This window comes from Diplotaxodon limnothrissa, linkage group LG1 (assembly GCF_057381915.1).
Source record: "Diplotaxodon limnothrissa isolate DT_005_m linkage group LG1, D_limnothrissa_male_GT1.1, whole genome shotgun sequence".
NCBI classification, from domain to species: domain Eukaryota; kingdom Metazoa; phylum Chordata; class Actinopteri; order Cichliformes; family Cichlidae; genus Diplotaxodon; species Diplotaxodon limnothrissa.
In genome coordinates this window covers 28,915,846-28,935,289 of record NC_140596.1, presented here as the reverse complement: position 1 = coordinate 28,935,289, position 19,444 = coordinate 28,915,846, and the positions used below count along the sequence as shown (strand labels likewise).

At 40.9% G+C, this 19,444-nt stretch overlaps 2 protein-coding genes across 2 annotated transcripts; one reads left to right on the top strand and one right to left on the bottom strand.

Annotated features, from left to right (window-relative positions):
• Positions 1-336: 336 nt before the first annotated feature.
• Positions 337-15,499, bottom strand: LOC146639958 (long-chain fatty acid transport protein 2-like). The gene is made up of 10 exons (XM_085349167.1): positions 15,003-15,499; positions 11,035-11,244; positions 10,793-10,951; positions 9,410-9,534; positions 4,062-4,256; positions 3,702-3,792; positions 3,366-3,564; positions 1,295-1,392; positions 1,082-1,212; positions 337-972 (listed from the first exon to the last, which is right to left on the bottom strand). The coding sequence occupies exons 1-10, from the start codon at positions 15,478-15,480 to the stop codon at positions 796-798; spliced, it is 1,863 nt and encodes a 620-aa protein (XP_085205293.1). The 5' UTR covers positions 15,481-15,499; the 3' UTR covers positions 337-795.
• On the top strand, positions 11,729-14,653 carry LOC146639959 (uncharacterized). The gene is made up of 2 exons (XM_085349093.1): positions 11,729-12,500; positions 12,618-14,653. Exons 1-2 carry the CDS (start codon positions 12,195-12,197, stop codon positions 14,178-14,180), a joined length of 1,869 nt encoding a protein of 622 aa, XP_085205219.1. The 5' UTR covers positions 11,729-12,194; the 3' UTR covers positions 14,181-14,653.
• Positions 15,500-19,444: the final 3,945 nt, after the last annotated feature.

Here is a 19,444-nt window from a genome sequence, read left to right as displayed (position 1 = left end):
TTCCCTCCCCCACATTTAGTCTGGTGCTGATTTTCATGATTTGGTAAACCCAAGCCACATTTTGTGGCTGAACGTGAGGATAACCCAGGATCTGTGGTTCCCACACAGTCAGGAAAGGGAGTAAATTCTAGATGTTGAAGTTAATTTACTGACTGCTGATTTGCTACTCTGTTTCAACCACACTGAGGAGTGAAGCTCAGGCAGTGTTTGTCTCCACCTAGTGACTGTTCCACGTCACATGTCACATCTGAAATTTTTGTAGTGAGCAAAATCAGAGCAAGCACAAGCACGAAAACTGCTTCTGGCTTAACTTTAATTCTGAAGAAAGCAACGCACATTTACAGTTACTGACACATTATTATAAAATGCATTAATATCATTCCCCTTAATATATAATTTTGTAAGTATTAAATGATCATGAGGTACTCATCACTTGAAGAAAAGCAAATAATTCTTGTGAAGTACATAAAAAATAAGTATGAAATAAAGTATGTAAACTACACCGTCTATCCATAGTGTTTCTTCACCACAATTGTCGTACCATAACACATGAACACAACACTGAAAAAAAAGTACATGCATAAACAGAAGTCAGCGTGCGAGTAAATACACATTTATAGTGTGACAAACCCCGCCCCTTGTACACAGAGTCCCACGTGCTGCCTTAAAAAATGCAATTTAACCAACTAGAGCATTATTGAAAAGTGTGTGTTTCTTCCCTGAGCTGGAAGTTAATTCATTAAAAATACCAATTACCCAAAAAGCTTGCACATCTGGTGAAAACTGAGAGCCCGCTCATAGTTTCGTGCTTCCTGATATGATGGCATGATAGATCTGAGCTGTCAGTGGTACGTAGCTCTTGGCATTATCATCAAGGATGTAAAGAGGGTCCTGGATACGTCCTGGATCAAATCCCATCTCCACTAATTTTACCTTCATCTGTTTGAAAGTCCCAGTTACTTCCACAGTGCTCTACACAGAAAGAAATCATCAATATTGGATCAATGATTACTCTGTTTCTTTTCAAAAATTAAAATATGCCTGGTGTTTCATCCTAAACTGAAACAGAAAATTAAATTACCTGCATCCTTATAAAGCGAGGACGTGCATATGAGGGCAGGCAGCTGACCACATGGTTGTATATTTTACGTCCGTCAAACTGGACTTCTTTCTTCAGAGTGACAGCTGCCATCCCTATCCGCCCCTCATGGCCTACATAGCAAAACAAAGGTGGTGATGATATTCTTATAGAAATCATGGTGAGCTGAAAAAATACAGAGAAAGTAACAATCACCTGGCACTTGGACTCCGTAAACGTTGGCTTCTTTGAGACAATCACAGATCGTCAAGATGTCAGACACCTCGGTCGTGGCAACATTCTCACCTTTCCACCTGTGGGCTCACACAAGTTGCAACTTCATGTCTATTGCAGGGCTCTTTATACCAGAGGCGAAACTAAAATGTGCAAGTTCATCCATGTAGAAAAAAAAAGTCCTGACAAGTATTGTGAACAAACCTTCTCAACAAGTAAATGTCCTATAAAACAATTACTGTACCAATTGTAAATCTGCTGTCAACACAAAACTGCTGTATTACTGTTAACGGTCGGGTTGTGTAATTAAAATAAACACAAAAAAAAGAAATCTAGTTTGAAAAGAGTGCTGTGTAAGAATCATGGGTTGTGTTTTCACAGCAAAAGGCTGATTATAAAACACGTAACCAGGATAATAAATTGTTTCGTTTCAACTTTTTTCCTTTTTAAATAAACATCATTTGCAGCATTCATATTCATATATACTGTGGGGGGAAATAATTAATCGATGCCATGCTGAATTTGTAAGTTTGCTCTATTACAAAAAAAAACATCAGTCTCTAATCTTTAATGTTAGTTTGAGCTTCATGTAGAGAGACAAAATGTAAACAAAAAAGCAACAAAAAAAAAAAAAACACATTACATAATAGTTAGAAATTGATTTGAACATCATTGAGTGAACACACTGATTCTATCAATTCCACATACGCCTGATCTCAACTCGTTCTATGTGTGTGAGCACACTAGTCCAGAGAATCTAATTCTTCCAGTTAAACCTGTCCACCACCATGAGCAAAACCAAAGAACTGTTAAATGACATCTTGGACAAGGACATCATTCAGACCTGCACAGAGCTGGTATGGGCTACAAGACCATTAGCAAGACGCTTGGTGAGAAGGTGACAACTGCTGCTGCAATTATTCAGAAATGGAAGAAACATGAAATGATCATCTGTCGTCCTTGATTTGCAGCACCATGCAAGATTATGCCTTGTGGGATGAGGACGGTCCTGAGAAAGGTGGAGGATTAGTCCAAAACTGCACAGGAGGAGCTTCTTAATGATCTGAAGACATCTGGGAACACAGTCACACACTGCACCATAATAGACTGACATCCTACAGTGCCCGCTCAAGAAGGCACATGTACAGGACCATTTTAAGTTTTCCAGTAAACAATGACTAAATGACTAGGAGAAGGCTTGGGTGAATGTTCTGTGAGCCGATAAAACCAATATTGAACTCTTTGGCATGAACTTGACCAGTTATGTTTGACGGAAGAGAAACACTGAATCTGAGCCAAAGAACACCATCCCCACAGTCAAGCAGGGAAGGTGGATACATTATGCTTTAGGACAGTTTTGCTGCTAACTTCACCACACTGAAGGGCAAATGTACAGGGCCATGTGGCACAAAATCTAGATCTCATCATCCATGAAACATCTCACTGTAGGTTGGCAACTAGGGTTACTCCACCAAATACTAAAGCCCAATTTAGACTTTTGCAGGAAAAGTACATCGTAATTTATGACGTAATCAGAAACCCTACAAGCTGAAGACTGCAGGTGCACGCCAGGTTACATGGAAGGTTATGGCATTATGACGTAGACTACGTGCTGAAGCATAACTCAGGCATAAGGCATGCTTTGCTTGGGGATGAAATACTTATTCACTTAATGACATGAAAATCAATTTTTACCTTTTTTTTTTTTCCCTAAATAGTTGCCTGGTATTCTGGTTTCTCCATTAAAATGAAAATACCATGAAAAAATTGAGACTCTTCTATTTCTCTTTTTTTTTCTTCTTTTAAACGAGCCAACTTAACAAATTTAGCAAAGAATCAAATAATTATTTCACTCACTGTGTCTAATAAAGCCCGTTAGAATTAAGCATTTTATGCTTTTAGCAGTGGAAAGTCAGCCACCTCTTCAGGTTTCATCCATTTGTTGAAGTCTCATTTGTAATTAAATAATAAGGCTAATGCTTCAGCATGAACCTGAAAATTAGTTCTGTAAACAAAAATAATTTTCCAAATGAAATCATGGTGGGTTCAGTACCTGAATGTGTCACCTACTCGATCCTGGAAGTAAATAAAGTTATCTTTGTCGATCCTCATCAGGTCTCCCGTGTTGAAATAAAGATCGCCCTTCTTGAGAACATTGTGAAGTCTCTTCCGCTCAGTTTGTTCTTCATTCTGCGCGTAGCCAGAAAATGGGGCCAAGTTTGTAATCTTTGACACCAGCAGTCCTGGTTCACCTTTAAAAAAGAAAAGTGAAGAAGATGCACGTAACTTGCAGAGAGTTTGTGTCTGCTGGGACAGAGTCCAGGTTCCATTGCGGATGAATTAATGGATGGATGTGCCATTCGAAAGAAGAACTGCAGTTATTCTTTACCTTTGCGCGACTCAATGCAGAGGCCGTTAGCATCTCGTACTGGCTCATCTCGCTCTGTGTCATACTTAACAAGGGTATAAGGGAACAGCTTCTACAGGACGAACATAATAATATGTGTTCAATACAATATTAAACCAACATAAAAAGTACTATCTACGCACATAATATCTCTTTTTGCAATAAAGAAAATACTTTCATAAAATCAAGATAATTTATAACACGTGCTAATCTGTCAGGTTTGCTTGCACACTTTTCAAAGATTAATTATTTTAATAGACAATCTGTTAAATATTTAGTAAATCTGAAAACGTTCCATACATATAACATTAAAGAATGATTGCTGTTGGGATTTTTTTTTACCTGATGAAAAAAGTGGACTCGTCCAATAGCTCCAATTTTCCCCACGTAGTTCAAAAATCCCACATTTCCTTCAGTGGAGGCGTAAAACTCTCGAATCTGAATGTTCCCAAAGCGGTTAAGAAACTCTTTCCATATCTCTGCCCTGATGCCGTTGCCAATGGCCAGTCTTACTTTGTGGTCCTTGTCATTGTCTTTCTGTAGTTTGAAATAAGAAATAAAGAATGTGAGTCTTTTTGCAAGCACAGTAGAAATACATAGTGTCCAATTCAAGAAAACATCCAAAATACAAGAAGCTATCCATGAGCTTAGTTAATTTGTTTTTAAAGTTGCCATTTCGGATAATAATAATGGATTGGATTTCTATAGCGCTTTTCAAGGCACCCAAAGCGCTTTACAATGCCACTATTCATTCACTCTCACATTCACACATTGGTGGAGGCAAGCTACGGTTGTAGCCACAACTGCCCTGGGGCAGACTGACAGAAGCGAGGCTGCCATATCGCGCCATCAGCCCCTCTGGCCAACACCAGTAGGCTGTAGGTGAAGTGTCTTGCCCAAGGACACAACGACCAGGACAGAGAGCCCCCTGAGCCACGGTCGCCCCCCACGGGTAAGATAACAACTAGCCGAGAAATGTGTGTATCCATGGGCACTCAGCAAATCGCCATCTTTGATGATCTTTCGCCCTTAATACAAAAAGATAAATACACCATGTATGTATCAACCACAGAGCAGCACTAGTACCAGCTCACTCTAAAACAAAAGAAACTAATCAAAAACATTTTTAAGGGCTTTTAGAATAGAAATGAAGACTGCACACTTTATGAGCACACTGATGTCTTGTATTAAAAAGACATCAGACATCTAATAAGCCCTTTAATTCCTAATCTCTAAGTATGTGAGAATCCGACTCACAACAAAAAAATTTCAGTTGGATTCAACAGTACTCGGCACTTTAAGTACTGTACATGTAATTTCTAAGAAATATCATTTGCTGAAATAAAATTGACCCTTAAATTAGATACAAGAAGATTCGGTATGCAAAGTTACTTGATATGGCCATCTTAAGTAAAGGCCAGCATCTATTCCTAGAGGTGACCAGATAAAGACAAACCACCTCATCGGGCTCGTGCAGGGTCACGCAGTAAAATGAGACTGTGCCTCATGTGATGCAACTGGATACTCTGAATGGCATACACGACTGTTTACAGTAGATCTAAATAAATACAAATACATATTGAAAATATCAGAAACACATGCAGTTAGTGGTGATATTTTAAACAACAGCTTGATTCTTGTTCTGCAGTTCAGAACCCCGCAGATACTGGCGCAGAAACCTGGAACCCGATAGTTGAGATTTAACGATTTCTATTTTGGTAAGCCAGCTGTGCTGAGCTTTGGGAATGTACAGATTTGGAAAGTTATCTCTGACTGGATAGGCCTCAGCAGCAACTTGCTGCAACTAGTTCCCAGTATTCTGCCTCTGCAGCTGTCTTGAAGAGCAAGTTTTACAGTATCTGAGAGAGACGAGGCGTGGTGCCCGTAAGCATCCCAGCCAGCGACTCCTGCGAGTTTATTTGAGCTGCAGACGCTAGAATGATTGCAAATGTGACTTTCAGCAGCAGATATTGAAGTTATTGCATCAAATATAAATGTTAAAAGCAGGTACAGTCCAGATAAATGCTGTCCAAGATAATATTACTTTAAAGGCCTTATCTATTCACGTTTCAACACCCCTGAGTACGAAGAAGTCCACCTTAAATCCCTCATAAGGTTTCAGTTAAGAAGCCGAGTTCTGCCACTTTCAGCGATCACATTATCAAAACAGTGCTGCGGAGGCTTTTCTACAACACGGGAGAAACTGGAATACAGTACTATGCAAAAGTCTCGAGCTACCCCTCATTTTTGTATAGTTTGTTTGGACGTTGGCTGCTTTTTCTACTTATTTTCAGGCCAGTCCTCATACCTGACCATTTTCTCTTTTTTTCCTTTTGTTTGTTTTTCTTTTGGTTTTTTTGTTGACATAGGAATCATTCAAGCATAAAAGGACACCTAGCACGAGGGATGAAGCAGTATCATCTCTACACAGAGTAGACAAAACAACCTAACTAATAACTTCTAACTTTAGGTACTTTGTTACTCGCAGTCTGTCAAAAAAACAAACAAAAACAAAACACAATTTGTTCCCATTTATTTAGTTGAACCAAAACGGGATTCCCAAAGAGCTATTAGCTAAAATCTTGGCATATCTGAGGATGGTGTGCAGTGTGTTCTTAAAAAAAAAATCTGAGGGAACTGGACAAATGAAGGTCAACAGAACTATCTGAAAATGATGCCCATGAGAAACAAGAAAGAAAATCCACCAAAAAACCTAACATGGGACCTACCTGTCAAAAGTTTGGACACGCCTTCTCATTTAATGTTTTTTCTTTATTTTTACTACTTTCTACATTGTAGCTACTTAATGAGGACATCAAATATATGAAGGAAGATATATGGAATTATATAGCAAAGAAATAATTGATACATAACTCTAAATATGTCTTATATTTTAGATTCCCTCTGCTTTGATGACAGCAGTGCAAACCCTTTGGCCTCCTCTCAATAAGCTTCATGATGTAGTCACCTGAAATGGTTTTCACTTCACAGGTGATTTGTGGAATTTCTTGCCTTCTTAATGGACCATCAGTTGTGTTCTGCAGAAGTCAGGTTAGTACACAGCTGACAGCCCCATTTGACAACTGTTAGAATTCATATTATGGCAAGAACCAATCAGCAAAGTAAAGAGATACGACTGTCCATCAATACTTTGTAGAATTGAAGGTCAGTCAGTTTGGAAAATTGCTAAATCTCTGAATGTGCCCCCAAGTGCAGTCGCAAAAGCCATCAAGCACTATGATGAAACTGGCTCACATGAGGACCGCCCCAGGAAATGAAGACCAAGAGTCACCTCTGCTGCTGAAGATAAAATCATTAGAGTCACCAGACTCAGAAATTGCAAGTTAACAGCACCTCATCTCTACATCAACTGTTCAGAGGAGACTGTGCGAATCAGGCCTTTATGGTCAAATAGCTGCTAAGAAACCATTACTAAGGAAAAGAAACAAGCAGAAGAGATTTGTTTGGGCCAAGAAACACAAGTAATGGACATTAGACCAGTGGAAATCTGTACTTTGGTCTGATGAGTCCAAATTTGAGATCTTTGGTTCCACCTGCCGTGTCTTTGTGCAACACAGAAAAGGTGAACGGATGGTGTCTACATGTATGGTTTCCACCGTGGAGCATGGACGAGGAGGTGTGATGGTGTGGGGGTGCTTTGCTGGTGACACTGAAGTTGAAGGCACACTGAACCAGCATGGCTACCACAGCATCCTGCAGCAACATGCCATCTCATCTGGTTTGTGTTTAGTTGGACCATCGTTTATTTTCAACAGAACAATGACCCCAAACACACCTTCAGGCTCTGTAAGGGCTATTTGACCAAGAAGGAGAGTGATGGAGTGCTGCACCAGATGGTCTGGCCTCCAGTCACGGAGATGGTTTGGAATGAGACAACATGGACCGCAGAGTGAAATGCAAAAGGGCCAACAAGAGCGTCTCTAGGAACTCCTTGACTTTTCATTTCAGGTGACTACCTCATGAAGCTCATCGAGAGAATGACAAAAGTGTGCAAAGCAGTAATCAAAGCAAAGGGTGGCTATTTTGAAGAATCTAAAATATAAAACATGTTCTGAGTTATTTCACTTTTTTTTGTTTACTACATAATTCCAGATGTTTTCATTGATCGTTTTGATGCCTTCAGTGACAATCTACAATGTAAATAGTCATGAAAATAAAGAAAAAACATTACATGAAAAGGTGTGTCCAAACTTTTGACTGGTAGTGTACATCTGACCTTTCAGTTGATCCATCTACTGTTTAATGAAGCCTGACCGGGGCAGGGATAGCTCAGTAGGTAGAGTGGTCGCCCCATGATCGGAAGGTCGGGGGTTCGACTCCACTGAACGGCTACCCTGAGGTACCCCTGAGCAAGGTACCGTCCCTACACACTGCTCCCCGGGCACTGCACTGGCGGCTGCCCACTGCTTCACTGGGTGAATGGGTTAAATGCAGAGGAACTATTTCCCTATGGGGACTAACACGCACACTTTACACTTTACACTTTTGACCAGAAAGGTCTCAGAGTAAAGGTGCCTGTCAAGAAGCCATTCTTAAGGAAGGTCAAAAGGGGGAAAATTACAAAAGAATTAGACTGAAAATCAGTGGTGACAAGTCTTAATGGAGTGATGAATCCAAATTTTATATTTTTGGTTCAAATCTGTGTGGAGAGGTACACCTATTCATCCATCCATCCATCTTCATCCGCTTTATCCGGGGCCGGGTCGCGGTGGCAGCAGCCTAAGCAAAGAGGCCCAGACCTCCCGCTCCCCAGCCACCTCCTCCAGCTTATCCGGGGGAACACCAAGGCGTTCCCAGACCAGCCGAAAGATATAATCTCTCCAGCGTGTCCTGGGTCTGCCCCAGGGCCTCCTCCCGGTGGGACATGCCTGGAAAACCTCACCCAGGAGGCGCCCAGGGGGCATCCTTGTCAGATGCCCGAACCACCTCAGCTGGCTCCTTTCGATGTGGAGCAGCAGCTGCTCTACTCTGAGCCCCTCCCGGATGGCCGAACTTCTCACCCTATCTCTAAGGGAGAGGCCAGCCACCCTTCGGAGGAAGCTCATTTCTGCCGCTTGTATCCGCGATCTCGTTCTTTCGGTCACTACCCACAGCTCGTGGCCATAGGTGAGGGTAGGGACGTAGATCGACCGGTAAATCGAGAGCTTCGCTTTTACACTCAGCTCCCTCTTCACCACGACGGACCGGAGCAGCGTCTGCATTACTGCAGTTGCAGCCCCAATCCGTCTGTCGATCTCCGGCTCCCTTCTCCCATCACTCGCGAACAAGACCCCAAGATACTCCTCCACTTGGGGCAGGAACTCATCCCCGACCCGGAGTGGGCACTCCACCCTTTTCCAGCTGAGAACCATGGCCTCAGATTTGGAGGTGCTGATCCTCATTCCCGCTGCTTCACACTCGGCTGCGAACCGTTCCAGTGCGAGCTGGAGGCCCTCACCCGATGAAGCCAACAGAAAATCATCACCGCAAAAATCAGAAATACACCTATTCAGCAGCACCTAATCATTTTGGTGGCTTGAGACTTTTGCACAGGAAGAAAACAAAAACGATCACAAGGACTCTGTCTGTGTCCTAGTTACACAATACTGTAAGTCTTCAAAATGCTTTGACTGCAAACGCACGGTTACATTCTAACTGTTACAAGTGGGCGCCTATTAGAATCATTTTACCTTTGGTGCACAACAGAGGTAACGCATCACCTCTCCAATGTACTGGATAACAGTCACGTTGTGTTTCCTGCAGTCATCCCAGAACTGAGAGGCAGAAAACTTCCTCTTCAGAATTATAGTTGATCCTTCAAGACAGAAATTTACATTATTACACTTGAATAAATAAATGCATGCATGCAAATTCATCTAGAAATGAGAGGCAATTAAGTCATTATGGAAATAGTGACTCCATCTAATCCAATAGGATTAAATTCAGTGCCGCATAACTGCGTGTGCTAAATAACAAAACAGTGACTGCCCGGGGCAGTGCTGAATCTTTACTAATAAGTGTGCAACGTGGCTGCTTAGTCAAACATATAAGAGCTTTGTGAACTTTAGCCTATTTAGGAAAAAAAGCTGTTTCATAGGATCTGTTCAGATTACAGGTTCACAGTGACAAAAGACTCTTTCACTTGGATTCTACCAGGGTAACAAGAAAGAGAGATGGCGCAGGGAGATCACTTCTATTTCAGTAGAAATTAGTTCACTTATACTTTTATATATTTTTTTTTTTTTGCTGTGTACTCTCAGCTCACGTGAGGAGCTTTCATGGATCTGCATGATCTTCAGGGAGCGCAGTCAGTGTCTACTTGTGGTTCAAGAGAAATCAACTGCTTGTGATGATGCATTTGTTTTAGCTAATCCATTTGGGATTTGGGTGGTTTATTTAGCTTTACAGCACAAGTAAGAGAATGTTCTTAATCACTTAATCCATGGATTAAAACTATAAAATCATCAGACATGGAGACAAAGATTCTACTGTGTGTCAGTACTTTATGGCAGCAATGTGAACCTGAATCTGACGAAAAACTGTCCATTACATTTATGCACTAAGTTTGTGTGAAGGCCTACTCTAATTATAGATGAATCCAATCATTTTTGTACAATAAAACCAGGTTTTGCTTCATTTTTCTTGATTTTAACATACAAAATGCCTTACCTGCAACCAGTTTTCTTGCAAACCAATCTGGATTGTTGGACTTGTTTGCATTAAAAACTACTGGCTTACATCTGGAGCCCAAATGCAGTCCACTTCATGGACTCACGGTCGTACAGGGGTGCAGCCCTTAGTGCAGATTCAATTTCTCTTGCTGTGCTCCAGTTTGAATTTGAATGCACAACAGCTTTTTTACTATATCTTTCTTCCCCTGACAGCATAGGAATTTCCTGAGGTCAATAATAGAAGTGACGTTGACCTCTGTACATAGCAGATGTCTCTGTTGTTTGACAAACTCTGAAATGTATGTAACTAAACAGCGCTTGTTATCTCAGTAGAGGATGAACCCAGCTCTCACAAAGTCTTATTTTTAACTTTAACTCACAGCTACTGCTCAGTCACCTCACCTGTCTCAATCGTGCCAATGAACCCAACAACAAATCCAGCTGTGTGATACAGAGGAAGGTTGAGATAGAAGACATCACTAGATACCACCCCGTTTGATGACAACACAGCCAGAGCTGTTAAGATGCGGTTCTGGTTGACCACAGCTGCCTTAGGAAGACCTACAGAAACACAACAAGCCGCAAAATTCTGAAACTGAACGACACTTTTAATGGGATCAACAGGACAAAGTCCTGCCACGTACCTGTGGTTCCAGAAGTGTAAATATAAACTGCAGGACTTTTGAATGTGATGTGTGACCTGAAGGATCGAGGGATGGGGTCATCCGATGCCTTCTCGACTTCATCAGAGAAGCTCTGGATTCCAGGCGTGTCACTGTTTTTGGACATCAGGAGGACAGTGACACCCTGCTCTATCAGGGAGGGCAGCACGTCTTCCACGGCCTCCTTTAGTTCTGGAAAGGCACATAAAGCACATTCATAAGGCAAAGCAGGACAAGCAAAGCAGTGTCGTGCAATAATGCAAACTTTGGTATCGATCTGATTCCAAGCAAACACAGGGCCAGTAATCCTGATACCAATACTGATATCAACTTTTAATTTAGCAAATTTTGAACAAATTTCAATGGTTCTAATTTTCACAATAATAAGTTAACACAACAAAACAGACCTTTCAGCTTTCCACGTGTTTTGAAACTGGGGTTTTTTTTAGCCCTGGACTGTAAACATGCCTGTCTCTAAAGCATTTCAAGTCAGCTTCTGTTTAAAAGTGCTGTAGGTTACAAATAAAATAGCCAGGTTTTCCAGCACATTTGATGTATATTTTTCTTCATTTCACATAATTCAGGGCTGAAGTGGATAGAAACAAAGCATCAATCCTATTGCACTAGTATCGATCAGAGACCAATATCAGCGTTGGTATCAGTAGGGGAGACCGGGGATAGTTGTAACGTGGGTCAGTTGTAACACTTTTAATTTCTCCAATCAGGGCTAAGTTTCAAATCATGTGATTCACTCGGTACATGCGCAATTCAGTTCTTCCATCACTGGTGAAAAATCAGCACCCTTCGACAAACACAGACAATTTTAGAAGAAAAAAACTAATTTGTATGCCAAAAAGTAAGTTTTTTGACTTTATTTCATTTTCTAATAGCACTAACTGCTTTGCAGTTAAACTCATCAAACTTAAATTATGTTATTTGTATGTCTATGGGGATATATTCTGTGCATGTCTTTAGTGCTAATGTTTTAGGTGTTAGCTGTAATGCGAACTAGATCGTGGCTATAGGAGTCTGGGTCAGTTGTAACAGCAACAGCCTGGGTTAGTTGTAACAACCACGCAAATGTTACAACTTACCCCACTATTACTTTAACTCATATTTTTTTGTTTTCTTTGAATTACAGTATGCCTAGGTCATGGAAAAGACAGACTGACCGAGGGGTGCCACTCAGTATTTTGGAGAGAGCATCAAATGATGTTAGAAATCAGGGAAAGTCCACCAGATCTGTGGCAAAATTGTATGGCATTTGCCATGTCACTTTGCACCGATTTTGTAAAGAGAGGAAGAAGCTGGAAGAGCAGGGATCAATGGAACTCCCACCTGTAGGATACCATAGTGGAAAGAAGGTCTTCACTGATAAACAAGAGAAGGAATTAACAGAATACCTGATGAGAGCTGCAGATGCATTTTATGGACTATGTCCACGTGAGGTAAGCAGATAGGAAGCAATAAAGGATAAGACAAGGGAAAGTTAGAAATTTGTAATGGTAGCAATTTAAAATATAGTATATCAGAAATACTAACATATTTCGTGATTAAAATTACAGGTAAAAGAACTGGCATATCAGCTTGCAGTGAAACATGGATGCAAATATCCAAAGTCATGGGACAAATTCTCAAGGGCTGGACCAGACTGGTTCTCAGCCTACATGAAACGAAACCCAACTTTGTCCATTAGAAGTGCTGAGGCTACAAGTCTGGCACGGGCCACCAGTTTTAATCAACACAATGTAGCAATGTTTTTCCAAAAATTTGATGAAGTGCTAAAGAGACACACCTTAACAGCAAATGACATATGGAATATTGATGAGACTGGCATAACAACTGTGCAAACCCCGGACAGAGTGATTGCAAAACATGGCACTAAACAAGTTGGTGCAATGACATCGGCAGAGAGAGGTTCACTGGTCACCCTTGCATGTGCAGTTAATGCCATTGGCAACACAATTCCTCCAATGTTTGTGTTCCCACGCATACGTTATACAGACCACTTTGTCAGAGATGGGCCAGTAGGAAGTATTGGCAGTGGAAATAAGTCAGGATGGATGCAAGAAACAGAGTTCCTCATCTTTTTAAAGCACTTTGCAAACCACACCAAGGTCAGCAATGAAAAAAAAGTGATTCTTCTCATGGATAACCACAGTTCACACCTGTCAATTGCAGCCATTGACTTCTGCAAGAGCAATGGAATTGTGATGCTCACATTTCCCCCTCACTGCAGTCACAAACTCCAACCACTTGACAGGAGTGTTTATGGCCCACTGAAAAAGATGGTGAACAGTGCAAGTGATTCCTGGATGAGAATGAATCCAGGAAAGACCATGACAATATATGAAATACCAGGTCTTATCAGGACGGCACTTCCAGCAGCAGCTACACCAAAGAATATACAGGCTGGATTCCAGTGCTGTGGAATTTGGCCATACAATCCAAACATATTTGAAGACAGTGACTTTGCTCCATCACAGGTCACAGATCGTCCTTCTCCAGCAGTCCATATGGACATTTCTCCAGCTGACCAACAGTCTGCTCCTATTGCTGCTCATCTCACCAGTCCTACAGCTGACGACATGACCACTCCTCCAGATGCTCACATCTCCAGTCTCCCAACTGACCTCCAAGCTGCTCCCTCATCAGGCTGTGATGAAAACCCACAGACCTCCTTGGGCTTTAACCCAGAAGATGTGCGACCCTTACCAAAAGCTGGACCTAGAAAAACCCCTTCAACGGGAAGAAAAAGGAAACAAACAGCAATACTCACTGATACACCAGTTAAGATGGCCCTTGAGGCAGAACAGAGAAGCAGGAAAATAAGTTTTCCAAAGAAGAGGCTGTGCCAGAAAAAAGGCAAATCCACTCCCACAAACCTAAAACAATCCAAGCTTTCCACATCACGAAAGAAAAATCAGAAAATGAAAAACACTGAACAGGACAACACAGATTCCTCAGATGCTGATGAGAATTTCTGTATTGTGTGCATGGAAAACTTCAATAACTCAAAGCCAGAAGAAGCTTGGGTTAAGTGCCTGACCTGTGCACTGTGGGCGCATGAGGCCTGCACTCCAGGACAGCCATACATCTGTCACCACTGTGATTCTGATGGTGATTAAAAACTTGACAGAAACACATACAGTTCATTTGATGAAGCTGGTGCACAGCTACATTTTTTCAGGTTAATTATTATGTTCAAATGTGGCAAGAGTTGTCGGTTATAATCCCCACCGAACCAATGAAGACTCAATGAAGGCCAACCAAAAGTATTGAAAAATTCAGTTGGTGAAAAGTTTTTGTTACAGTATGTTCAAAATCTATATTTCTGCACTCTGTCACACACTCCTACACACACTCACAAACACACAAATAGCTACATAAATGTTTATAAGTGCATTCAGGTGTTGAATAAAATAGATTACATCTTAAGATTTTGTCAGTACCCTTATTTCATTGTGTTACATCTCACCCCGGGGTATGTTACAACTAACCCAGACTATGGGGTTAATTGTAACATTTCACTCTTTGTGTTTGAGAGCATACCATGCAATGGGTAATTGTGCTGCAGAGAAAATAGCTGCACTATTTAATAGCAGAGACATGTAAATACTTTGCATTAAATTTTGAATCCACTACCTTAAAAGAGCTCCAAGCTACAGACAGAAATGTCAAAAATGTTACAACTATCCCCGGTCTCCCCTACTATTAATATATGAATTGATCTCACCTCTACTGCAAAGCCTTGTTGGAGGCAAGGAAAACCAAGCCAACTCCACAAGTTCAAAGTTACAGCTAGGTTTAATCAAAATCTGTACTGAATACCTAATTATGTGGATCAAAAGATAAAAGGTTGGTTTACACTATTTGAGCTTCTGAAAAAGCAGAAATAAAAAAAACAACAACAACAAAAACAGCTTTGAAGCAAGCACATGGAGGCATACCTGCGGCTGCTATCAACACTTTAGCCTTGCAGCAATTAAAGCAGTGCAACAAAGACTTGGTGCGGATGTTATGATTGAGGAGAGCTACAGGGGAGCCCAGTTTAGCCAAAGCCAGCCAGGTAAACAAGAAGGTGGGTTCGTTCCCCATAAAAAGCGCGACGGTGTCGCCACCTTTATACCCAGCGTGAGACTGTAGCGCGTTTGCAATTTTGTTACTCCTCTTATCTGTGCAAGCGTATGTGTAGCTTTCATTTTCAAACACTATGAACGTGTTGTCAGGATGCGCCTCGGTCTGCTCCAAAAAACGGTCCAAAACAAAGAAGAGAGGTCTCCTTCTGCGCCTCGCTACAAACTTTACCAAAATACGCACTAGATCCCCGAAATACACGATGTCCATCCAGACATAGGGGGAAAAGGTTTTGAGTGCAAACGGTATGATGAGCAGACTTGCTAAAATGATTGAAATATAGATTTCCATCGTGACCTCTCTCTCTCTTTTTAAAGCTTGGACAGAAAAATGTGAAGCCCTGCTGCAAAATGGGGAGTGTTGCAGATGAGGGTTTTGCTGAGTGGGGCGGAGCGTTTGTTTCAAAGAATGCGAAGATTCATAAGAAAAACAAGTACTTGGAATCACGTCAGTGAGAGCCGCAGCAGCAGCTACTGTAAGAGACGCCAATGAAACGCGCGAAGTAGGACGTGCTCTCTAGATTGTAGCTGACAGACAACTGACAGCAACTTTTGGAGAATAACAAAGTCTTATGGGCGTTTCTAACGAGGCATGTGAGGGGTGAAGTGGGTACGTGCTACACAACATAACATCTTGTTTGAGCGGATGGTGTTCACTGGGTAGATGTCAAGTTTAAGGTTTGTATCCTGACTGAAGCTTCATCATTAGTCAAGGAGTCAAATAAAGTTATACCACTTGTTTATATAGCCTTCAGTTTGGTGGTTAAACTCGAGTTATCAATGAAGGCTTAAGCGCCATCCATGGAGTCACATGATGAATGTACGCCCACCAGCAAATATCTAATCAGCCAATCACGTGGCTGCAATTCAGTGCATTTAGGCATATAGACAGCTGAAGTTCAAGCTCAGAATCAGCATAGTGAAGAAAAGTAATGTGTCATGATTGTTGGTGTCAAATAGGCTGATCTGAGTATTTCAGAAGTTGCCGATTTACTGAGATTTCCCCATGCAACTCTCTATAGGGTTTACACCAATAGTTCAAAAAGATGAACTACATAATGAGTTCTCTGGCCCAAAATACCTTACCCTTGTCAAAGGTCAGACAAAACTTTCCAGACTGCTTCATGCTGATCGTAAGGCAACAGGAAATCAAACAAACTCTTATTACAACCAAAGTACGCAGAATAATACATCTGAATGCACAACACATTGAATCTTGAAGCAGATGGGTTACAGCAGCAGAAGTCAGCAGAGACTGGAGTGATGTTCCCTGGTCCGATGAGTGCTGCTGCAGTCAATCTGTAGGATCAGAATTTAGATTAAATGAAATAAAAGCATGGATCTTGCCTGTATCAACAGTTCAGGCTGGTGGTGTTATGGTATGGGATATGTATCATGGATGTGTAGCTGACAAATCTGCAGCAACTATGTCACGCTATCATGTCAACATGGATGAGGATATCTCAGGAATGTTTCCAGCACCTTCGTTTATGTCACGAAGAATTAAGTTAGTTCTGAAGGCAAAAAAGGGGGTTCAGCCTTTTACTATCAAAATGGACCTAATAAAGTGGCCAGTGAGTATATGAGTGACACAATCCTTGTTCTGCTCACAGAATATTGGGTCATTCCATCTCAAATCAACACAGGACTTCTCCTTCGCCATCTCTGATTCATGGCAATGTTTGAACATTTATATGTCATGAAAAACCAGCTTTTATGCTGGATTGAGCATAAAAGCTGCACCAAAACACAAAGTATCTGTTTCTCCCCGTATATGGTCTAAACCAAAAACTCAAAATTCTGAAATTTCCAGGTGGTACTCCTAACTGAAAAAAAAAAATTGTAATTTTTGTAAATACATGCATTAATTTCCCAACAATCCTCCATACTTCAGAAACAATACAAGTATAAATTACTCCTGTATTTGGTTGAACTTCCAGTCCAGGTGACTACGTCCTTTTTTATTACAGCCTGTGACAGGAACACTCATTTACTGCTGATTGCTAAAAGAAAAACGTTTGGGGAACGACTAGTCTAGTCTTTTATAGTTGCTGTATTATTATAAAATTAGGTATATTGCTTATCTGAATCTTTATCTTATGTGACCTGATATTTGATACTTTGTTAATCTTTGCCTCTGGTCCTGTGGCCAACATGCTGCATGCTAATGGTTGCATATTCATACAAAAATACTCACACACATGCACATAAAGTTTAAACACTCAGCTCTCTGTCGGTCTGTGTTGTAACTGTTGTGGATTTTTCTTTATTTAGTCTGAACATTTTTGCAAACTGTTGTAAAATTCCTGCAGGTGGCGCTCTTTTCTTTTTTGGCATTCAAATTTCATTCATTGTCATCAGTCTGCTGCTGCTGAAGCTTTCACTTTCCAGCATCTTGTTTAAGATAGAAAAATATAAAAGAGAACTGGGTAGGGAATAACTCTACTTTCCCCCTAACTTCATAAACATCATAAACATTGAAATCACAACTGAATATTAAATAATGTTCACACTCTTATGCTGCTGGTTACTCTTATTTGGCTCTATTGTGCAGATTTGTGAACATGTAAAAGATGAGTAAAGATTTTAAGGGAAATGTTTTCATGCCAAAGAAGATGTTAAAAAATATTTTTAATAACTTATATGACATTTATTTATTTCATTGGCATCTTTAATGATAAAAAGTACCCTAAGCCCTAATAACTAATGGAATTTTTGCCTTTTGAAACTTGTTTTCCAAAGTTTTCATGGGCTCATCATCATCATCATCAATCATGGGAGATGAAAAAATGGCAACACATTAGAAACTGTTTACAGTTTGCCTAAACGTCAACCTCAACCCTCGACCTCAGAGGATTACAGTTTGTTTAAATAGGGTATTCAAAATATGTTCCCCAAGATGACTTTCTTGAAGAAGAACTTTGGTAAAACTCAATCCAGTCATTGTTTAGTTAGGCTGGCTACAGTCTGCAGTCGTCTTTTTATCACAATCATATCAATTTATCTGCACAGAGAAAATGTGGATTGATATTAAGGATTGCTACATTTTTAAGGAGTCTGGTAAAGAAACATTTCTGTATACTTTTGGCAACTAAACCAAAGTCCTGTTCTGAAGTTTGTCGAGGTGGGGTGTTTACTGGAGGAGTTCAAAGATACAGACAGTGTGTCTGCTTGTGCTGATGATCAAAAGGTACAGTGGAACAGTATGTACAATAGCAATCAATGATGGGATTATGTGTACATGAAGGTACCAAGGTCAGACAGACATCTGACAACCACAAAGGGGTAATGAGGTCAGGGAAAAAGAAAAAGAAATACTTGATTGGTATGTATTACGCTAGTGTGCGGGCTGGTCTGTCCAAAGGTACAAAAGCCTTCTAAAGATAACCGGCATGCTTTAAAAAGACCATACTGAGGTTCCTGAGTTTGTACGTGCTAGACTACCTCTCCTGTACCATAAGGCAGACTTCAGGGACTCGCTGTACTTTGTACACCAGCTGTGTATTTATCTGCTTCGTTCAGTGCTTTCCCTCACCTTTTTGATAATGAATGCATGAATGGAGCCTGACATGCCAATGCATTTCTAATACCTTGTCACAAAATTGTCTGTGACTTTTTTAGACTGGTAGATGATGCTGTCTCAAAGGGATAGAGGGGATTGGGGTGGGTATCTGAAGGCATCATCTTAGCATATCCTTTGGGCATCAGCCAGAGATTTTCATTTTTTTTTAGAGAGCGAGGTAATATCCGGGGTCACTGAGGTCTCCAGGTTGTGAAACTCGTGTGAGCACAGTCCAGGGAAGCATGTGGTGACCCAGCCAACCTCTTTGATTATGCCATCTCCTGTTTTCACACTTTTAGGAGCTTTGTGAATGACTGATTGATACTGATCTCAACAGGCATCTTGCAATTTTATTGCTTTTATAGACAGGAGTGTACGTGCGTTTGCGTCACGATCCTGGGTCTTTTGACCCAGCGTTTTGAGTTTTAGTTTATGTTTAAGCCCTTCAGGTTTTCTAAGTTCATTTTTTATCACGCCTAGGTTGTTCTAGTTCTTTGTTATTAGATTCCCCTTGTGTCTTCCACCCCTGTTAAGTCTCCCTTGCCCTTCGTGTGTTTCATGTCTCTGTCTTACGTTGTCAAGTTCAGGTTGTCATGTCTGCGTCTTATGTTTCCTGTTTTATTTTGAAGAGGTCTTGTGTTCCTTTGTTCATCGTGTCTAATGTTACTCTTCCACTGGGACGTCGTTATGTTCA